Source organism: Salvelinus namaycush, chromosome 23 (genome assembly GCF_016432855.1).
Source record: "Salvelinus namaycush isolate Seneca chromosome 23, SaNama_1.0, whole genome shotgun sequence".
Classification (NCBI taxonomy): domain Eukaryota; kingdom Metazoa; phylum Chordata; class Actinopteri; order Salmoniformes; family Salmonidae; genus Salvelinus; species Salvelinus namaycush.
Genome location: NC_052329.1, coordinates 3,757,324 through 3,765,952, shown reverse-complemented (window position 1 = coordinate 3,765,952; position 8,629 = coordinate 3,757,324). Strand labels below are relative to the sequence as shown.

The 8,629-nt window shown below is 44.7% G+C and overlaps 1 protein-coding gene across 1 annotated transcript; it reads right to left on the bottom strand.

Moving 5' to 3' along the window:
- Nucleotides 1-1,182: 1,182 nt before the first annotated feature.
- Nucleotides 1,183-5,150, bottom strand: LOC120018713 (extracellular calcium-sensing receptor-like). Its single transcript, XM_038961914.1, has 6 exons — nucleotides 4,993-5,150; nucleotides 4,441-4,729; nucleotides 3,534-4,358; nucleotides 2,922-3,149; nucleotides 2,574-2,697; nucleotides 1,183-2,093 (listed from the first exon to the last, which is right to left on the bottom strand). The coding sequence occupies exons 1-6, from the start codon at nucleotides 5,103-5,105 to the stop codon at nucleotides 1,183-1,185; spliced, it is 2,490 nt and encodes an 829-aa protein (XP_038817842.1). The 5' UTR covers nucleotides 5,106-5,150.
- Nucleotides 5,151-8,629: the final 3,479 nt, after the last annotated feature.

The window sequence follows — 8,629 nt, the reverse complement described above, 5'->3', positions numbered from 1 at the left end:
TCCATCTGGACCTCTTTCTATGTTACCGTTAATGATGGGTGTGATGCTATAGGAGATTATCCCTCTCGTGGTGAAGGGGCTGTGCTTTGGCAAACAGGTGAGGTTACATTCTGCTTGGTTGGCCCTGTCCGGGGGTATCGTAGGACAGGGCCACAGTGTTTCACTCACCCGGCCTGTCTCAGCTTCCAATATCTATGCTGCAATAGTCTATGTGCTGGGAGGCTAGGTTCAGTCTGTCCTATCTGGTGAAATTCTCCTGTCTTATCTGGTGTCTAATTTTCCCATCTCTCTATCTCTCCCCTCCCGGAGGACCTGAGCCCTTGGACCATGCCTCAGGACTACCTGATGACCTGATGACTCCTGGCTGTTCCTAGTCCACCTGGTCGTGCTGCTGCTCCAGTTTCAACTGTTCTGCCTGCGGCTATGGAACCCTGACCTGTTCACCGGACGTTCTACCTTGTCCCGGACCTGCTGTTTTGGACTCTCTCTCTCTCTCTCTCTCTCTCTCTCTCTCTCTCTCTCTCTCTCTCTCTCTCTCTCTCTCTTTCTCTACCGCACCTGCTGTCTCAACCTCTGAAAGCTCGGCTATGAAAAGCAATCTGACATTTACTCCTGAGGTGCTGACTGTTTCACCCTCTACAAACACTGATTATTATTTGACCTGCTGGTCATCTATGAACATTTGAACATCTTGAAGAACCATCTGGCCTATATGGCCATATACTCTTATAATCTCAATCCGGCACAGCCAGAAGAGGACTGTCCACCCCTCAGAGCCTGGTTCCTCTCTAGGTTGACTTGGTTCTGGCCTTTCTAGGGAGTTTTTCCTAGCCACGGTGCTTCTATATAAAAATAAATAACTGTGCTTCTCCGAGCATGCACTTTGTATAGCCTAGGACTATAGCCTACGGTGTGGATCATTTGATTGAGACCACACTAAACAGCCAATAGATGCACTTGATGTTGCGCGCAGTGTGGATAATCAGAGATGAGGATTAGGCATCGGGCACACATGGAGATATAGCCTAATAAGCAACTCATTCTAAAACAATTAAAAATATTGAAATGTCAACAATTACAAATTACATGACCCTCTTCTGGACTAGATAAAAAAAATACTAAAACCTCCCCCTGAATTAAATTGAAACCTTTTTCCTCCAAGTCCCCCTTCCGTAAATTACATTATTGAGATTTTGCATGACTTTTCCCCAATATGTGTTTTTTTGTATTTTTCTCTGGTTTAAGTAATATGATATAACACTTTGGACCAAATATACAGAAAAGCAACCCAAAACTGGAGGCCAAAATGGCAAATATCTCCACAGCTACAGTGAACTTCCCAGGAGAGCTGACATAAGCTGGGATAAAGGTGATCCAGACTGCACAGAATATGAGCATGCTGAAGGTGATGAATTTTGCCTCACTGAAGTTATCAGGCAGCTTTCGAGCCAGAAAAGCCAGCACAAAGCACAAGAGAGCCAGGAGTCCTATATACCCCAACACAGCCCAGAAACCAATAGCTGAACCCACATCACACTCTAGAATGACCTTTTCAGTGGCGTGGGCTGTGTTTTTGACTGGGACTGAAGGGGCGAGAGCTAACCAGAGAACACATATAACCACCTGTAGGAGGGTACAGCTGAACACACTGATTCTCTGGAGAGGAATAGAGCACTGGGGAACTGTATTACCTGGCATTGTGGCCTGGAAAGCTATCACCACCGCTATGGTCTTCGCCAGGACGCAGGACATACACAGAGCAAAGGTTATCCCAAACGCTGTGTGGCGCAGCATACAGGACCACTCAGAGGGCCGGCCAATGAAAGTAAGAGAACACATAAAACACAGAGTCAAGGAGAAGAGCAGTAGGAAGCTCAGCTCAGAGTTGCTGGCCTTGACGATCGGAGTCTCTCGGAAGCAAAAAAAGACCAATGACACCACTATGGTTAAACACGCTCCGACCAATGAGATTGCAGCCAGAAGGATTCCCATGGTTTCGTCAAATGAGAGAAATTCCACCACCTTTGGGACACAGCGACTCTTGTCTCCGTTGGACCAGTATTCCAGGGAACACTGTGTGCATTTAGCTGAATCTACAAGGAAAACACTAATGTCAGAACCCTGATCTATAGTCAAGTCGTGTATTATATTCTAGAAGTTAACACATTCTACATTTGATGTATGTTTTTGGTCAGTGGATTTGGTTAGTATCAGTCAGAGCGACATCAGAGGCCGCTAGTGTTCCCCAGAACAAAGATAAATGTTGCTTAGGGCTCCCAGAAGGCTACACTCTTAGAAAAAACATGCTACCTAGATCCTAAAGGGATTCTTCGGCGGTCCCCATAGGAGAACCCTTTCAAGAACCCTTTTTGGTTCCAGGTAGAACCATTTTGGGTTCCATATAAAACATTTTCCATAGAGGGTTCTACATGGAACACAAAATAGTTCTACCTGGAACCAAAAAGGGTTCTACCTGGATCCAAAAAGGGTTATCCTATGGGGACACCCGAAGAACCCTTTTGGAACCCTTTTTTCTAAGAGTATAGGGCTGGCGGTGGTATCAGTTGTCTCACCTGTTAGGTTGCTGATCTCTCCAGCAGCACAGGGAATACAGGAAAAACAGCAGACTGGCATTCCTTTGATCTCTGCTTGGCGGAACCCTGGGAGGCAGCTGTCACTACACACAGACCGAGGCCTCTGAAACACAATACAACACCTGCTCACTCCCTCTCCCTGTCTCTCTCTCTCTTTAATCCTTCACTCACATTATTAAACCCATTGGTTACACAATCATTCAATTCATTCTTACAGTTTGTGTCAACAGATTTCTCCCATCAATTAAAATATATTTAATGTAATTATCTGTATTTTTTTTAAAGTACCTGTACTTGCTACCATGTGTTTTCTGTGTAACTGTGTACCTTTAAGGGATTGCCAGCCCATACTATCTGTATCCCATTCATGGCAAACTGGTTTCCTTTAGGGAGAGAAGCATTGTAATTCCCCACGGTGACAAACACAGTCTCTCCTGCCTGGTCTCTCTGCCAGTTCACCAGCTCATAGATGGCTGTGGGGTCTCCGTTCTCATCAAAATAAACTCTCTCCCCAGACTTCATGGTGAAGTTTACGTCTCGCAGGTATCTCAACACCTGCAAGAGTTAAAATAATCAACATGTACTTATAGTGTAAAATACATACACAACACTGTCCCCATAGGAGAACGCTTTTTGGTTCAAGGTAGAATCATTTTTGGCTCCAGGTAGAACCCTTTGGGTTCCATGTAGAACCCTCTATGGAAAAGGTTTTATATGGAACCCAAAATGGTTCTACTTGCAACCAAAAAGGGTTCCTCAAAGGGTTCTCCTATGAGGACAGCTGAAGAACCCTTTAGGTTCTACATAGCACCTTTTATCTAATACTGTAGAATTAAAGTACTTTAGAAATAACATTGTCTGATTGTAAATATTTGGCATTTTCATAAAACCTGTCAGTCAATAATCAAATCAGTTTTAACAAAATTTACTTTTGGTCACCTGTCCTGGCTCAATGCTGTCTCTGTGTGCACAGTTCCTATTCCCACCTTGGCCTTCACAGTGCCTGCAGATCAGCAGGTCATGTATGGAGTGGGCCACAGCATACACTGCCTTATACACATTATTAGAGAACCTCAGCGCGGAAGTGTCAGTAAAGGGGTTACTGATTTCCTCCAGGCTCTCAGACCCAGAGCATTGACTCTGCCTAGGCCCACCATCTTTCTCCTGCTGAGGGGAAAACCTGCAACTGAATGTGATCTCCCAGAACTCTCTGAGCAGGTTGTTGTTTGGATCCTGGGCTGGACCGACCCGGAGCAGGAACTCTCTGAGGCCTGGGATCTTAGACTTACTGATGGTGAATCCCAGAGTGCCGCTGAGGACAGCAGAGCTCCTCCTAGTGGCCAGGCGATCAATAGTTATCCAGGACTCACTGCCCACCCACTGCAGCCCGGTCAGGTTCTGGGCCAGTGCCTCTTCCAGCAGAACATCCATCTCCCACTGGGACAGAAAGGCCACCACAACCTTGGAGCTGGCCCTGCTGATCACCTCAACCACTCTGGCTATCTGCTCCCTGGGGTTGTTCCATAAGATAGCCTCAGAGTACTCTATACACACACCCTCCAGACCGGCAGCCTCCACGAAGGTCGCCATGCCGTTGTTGCCGTAGGCATTGTCACTTCTAACAGCCCCCACCCAGGTCCAGCCAAAGTATTTGACCAGTTGGGCCAGGGCTCTACTCTGGTAGAAGTCACTGGGGATGGTTCTGAAGAAGGAGGGGAACTCCTTTCTGTTACTCAGACACGCACAGGTGGCGAAGTGACTGATCTAGATAGAACAGGAGGAATAAGACAATAGTAATCATTTTTCATCAGCCAGTATTGTTCAACTTTATGTGTGACTTCATTACCACTGGTATTTGAAAAGCTCCTGTGGATCGTGACATCACAATAGTGGAGGAAGAATCAGAGGCACCGATGATGGCGTGGACTGCTGATTGGCCAGAGCAGGTCTTTCCCACCGTCCTCTCCTGACCGTTCATCAGAGCCATAACCGCACGCATGGAGGACAGAGTCGAGCCACAACTATCATATATCCTGTAGCCAATAGAGATGTTGGGGAGCAGAGAACTGCTGTTATTGATCTCTTCGATGGCGAAGATCATGGTCTGAGCCAAATGAAAATCTATGAGGTTCATGCTGCGGAAACAAAATGGGAAAAAATAGCATTGCATTAGGTTCGTCTGGTTGAAGATGTGAAACTGCAGAAATGACCATGGTCTGATTTCATTGTCAGGTTTAGTTCTTCTTTGAATCTTAAGATTCCAATCTTCTTTTCTATTCGTCAAAAAAAAAATGGTCAAGTCAATGACACACAAATCCATCACAGAGACTGGGTGACTGTGAAAGAGCTTACCTGGAGCAGGTGAGAGGAGGTGGTGTGTCTGTGAAGGAGAGCTTACCTGGAGCAGGTGAGAGGAGGTGGTGTGTCTGTGAAGGAGAGCCGGGGCTCTGAGATTTTGGTGTGGATGGAGAAGGCTCCTCCGATAGTCACGTCTCCTTCCTTGGACAGCATAGGGAACTCTGGGCTCCCCAGTATCCGACAGAGAGCCTCCTCTCCCTCTGCCCAAAAGGCTCCTAACACCCCCATCACTACCACCCACAGCAGCTGCATCACACTCTCTCACACACTCTGTAAGAGGCCTCCTAACTGAATCAGGGAAGACCTGACCCCCACCCCCTAAAATGTCTGGGTTTATACATGCTGGAGACTGTGACGCTTTCTTCTAAGCAAATCAGAGAAGGATGAGGTCATAAGGGCTGTGTTTTGGCTGTGCTACTGCCAAAATACACAACACAACTGTTTTATAACAAATACCCTGTATTACATATTTAAACTCCTGCATATTTAAGTTTGACCAATGTTGTTATACACATTTTCCTAGTGAGTCATAATGAATACAGGTTGTGTGTGTTTTAGGACTGCTAATGCCAGCACACAGTATACAGGTGGATGAAGGTGTCAGATTCAAGTCCTTTGTGTGTATAGTTGTGCTTCCCTCTCAACCCTGCATGTTTCCCTTACACCTTGACCTCCAGATGTAATCTCTCAGTGTACACCCTAATCACCAAACCTTATTAGAAAACAGATGTTCACACACCTTGCTCACAAGTTTTTATGGGATATGGGAGTGCATTCCTAACAAACTTAAAACTGAAATATGTCTGATGTTGACTTACTAGTTTAATTTAGGCTGTGTCTCTGATGAGCAGTAGGGTCGTTCCACGAAATGAGTACCTTTTGCATCCCTTTAATATTTTAAGTAGAAATTGTGCACCAATATTGCATTTCAAAAGCGTGGTGTATTAAATGAACATGATATTTTTTTATGAATATGTTTTATTATATGTGTAAGACTTGTTAAAGTGTAAAAATTCAGCATTTTCACATGTCCCTCTGTGCACTCTGTGGCTTCTCGGCAGATTTCAACCAACTTAACCAAATGTCTCCTAGTGTTCACCATAATTTTAAAGCCCCTGTTATTTTGTTGATAATTATTATTTATTTCATGTGATTAGTGAATTTTTATTTTAAGGAAAAATAAAACTTCCTCATCGTAAGGTCAACCCTGTTACATGAACTGGACTCTCGTTTTAATATGGGGAAACTATAGTTTTTTGGCAATTTTCTGCTGTTTTGTGGTGAAAAACTGAGTGGGTAAATCATTACACATCAACCCTATTACCCATAGACAGATAGGCTATAAATGTTTTAACAACTGCATTTATTTTGTGAAGTTTGCATTCAATTGCCCCTCCCTGTTGTACACTATAAGCTTCCATTCCCCCTGTCAGAAGGGGACTCATGGCTGATTTAAGATGAAGTCATCATTCCTGTTACGGTCAAACATGTTACTTTTTTTGGCAAACAAAGCTAGAATTCTTAGGGCTGGATTCAATCTGTATCGCAGAAGTATCGTGGAAGATCTGCATTATAAAGCAATTGAAATTTAAGGGCAATATTCCTGTGTTTGCAGAGACTGCATTCATGGTAAACACTTTATTTGTCAGCTCAATCAGAAATCATGATTACTATGATTAGTAGTAGAAGACATGATGTCATAATCTAGACATTACATTAATCAGGAATTGAATCCTAAAAAAAAATGGATTAGGACACACAGAGAGCAATTGTAGTTCTGTGTTTGTTGGTTGTTGGGCTTGTGGTACCTGTAGCGTTGCTAATCTTTCCCTCTGCACATGGGACACAGTCATAACAGCATACAGGCTTTCCATTATGTACAGCCTCTCTCACTGCACACTGACACAGTTATCTTTAGGGGACAGAGAGTAGACATGGTTTACTCTAAATGTTACATGTTTTACTTCAGCAGGGTTTGTTACATAAATGTTTTCAATTGCAATATTGAGCCACACATTAGGGAAGGAAAGGAAGTTGTATTGACACATACACGCTGTTTGATCCAAAATGGCGTAGCAGTCAGACGTCTTTGTCTTTGTCCTGTCGTGTCCCTTGTATATATATTTTTACATCTTTTTCTTCGCATATCATTTTAAAATATTTTCCTAAACCTCAACTTCTAAATACTCTCCTGCAACCCGCCTCACCCAATGTTTTTCTATTTACTTCGGATCTGGAATCCCTCAACTGAAGCTATCCAGCTAACTACCTACCAGCTATCAGTTAGCAAACCATTGCTAGCGGTCATCAGCTAACCTTTAGCTCGGAAAGCTCTCGCCAGTTCGAACAACGTGACTCAAACCAAAGCATAACGGACCTATTTCTCTCCATATCCCCGGATTCCTACCGCAAACTCTGAATATTTTCATCTGGATCTTCGCAACTAGCTAACCGCAATCCCGGGTGACCACTCCTGGCTAGCGTTTCCATCCCAGAGCAAGCACCAATTAGCCTGAAGCTAGCCCGGCCAGGGCTCCTGTGCTACCACCGAAGCCCACTCCTGGGCTACAATATCCGGACCCCTTCTACTGCCGGTATGGGGCACGGAACCCCGCCGATCCTCTACGACTGGAATACCGACATAATCTGCCCGATGATTCCAACTGGCCCCTCAGGCACGACGCCCGCTGAAGGCCCATTCTGCTAACCTGCTAGGCCTGCTAACTACCTAGAGCTACCTGGAACCCTACTAATTTCACGACTGGTCTATCGACGTCACCGCACGAAGAGCCAAAAACAGACTTACCCCCATCGCGACGTGCCCCAAAGGCTAACTTGCTAGCCCCGGTCTGCTAACTGCTAGCTTGCCTGCCACGGTTTGCTAACTGCTAGCTTGCCTTCCCCGGTCTGCTAACTGCAGGCCCCTGCTAACTGCTTGCTTGCTAACCCGGTCTGCTAACTGCTAGCTTGCCAGCCCCGGTCTGCTAACTGCTAGCTTGTTTAGCCCCGGCCTACTAACTGTTAGCTTGTTAGCATCGGCCTGCTAACTGTCTGAATCGCCGTGTCCCCACTCAGCCCAACCACTCACTGGACCCATATGTTTACTTGGCAACGCATGCCTCTCTCTAATATCAATATGCCTCGTCCATTACTGTCCTGGTTAGTGATTACTGTCTTATTTCACTGTAGAGCCTCTAGCCCTGCTCAATATTCCTTAACCAGCCATGTTGTTCCACCTCCTACATATGCGATGACATCACCTGGTTTAACCTCTAATTCCTCCCAAACCCGGATCCGGGAGCACCCCCATCAGTAAAAAAGCTGACTAGCATAGCCTAGCATAGCGTCACAAGTAAATACTAGCATCTAAATATCATTAAATCACAAGTCCAAGACACCAGATGAAAGATACACATCTTGTGAATCCAGCCATCATTTCTGATTTTTAAAATGTTTTACAGGGAAGACACAATATGTAAATCTATTAGCTAACCACGTTAGCAAAAGACACCACTTTTTTTACTCCACCAGTTTTTTACTCCATCAGTAGCTATCACAAATTCGACCAAATAAAGATATAAATAGCCACTAACCAAGAAACAACTTCATCAGATGACAGTCTGATAACATATTTATTGTATAGCATATGTTTTGTTAGAAAAATTTGCATATTTCAG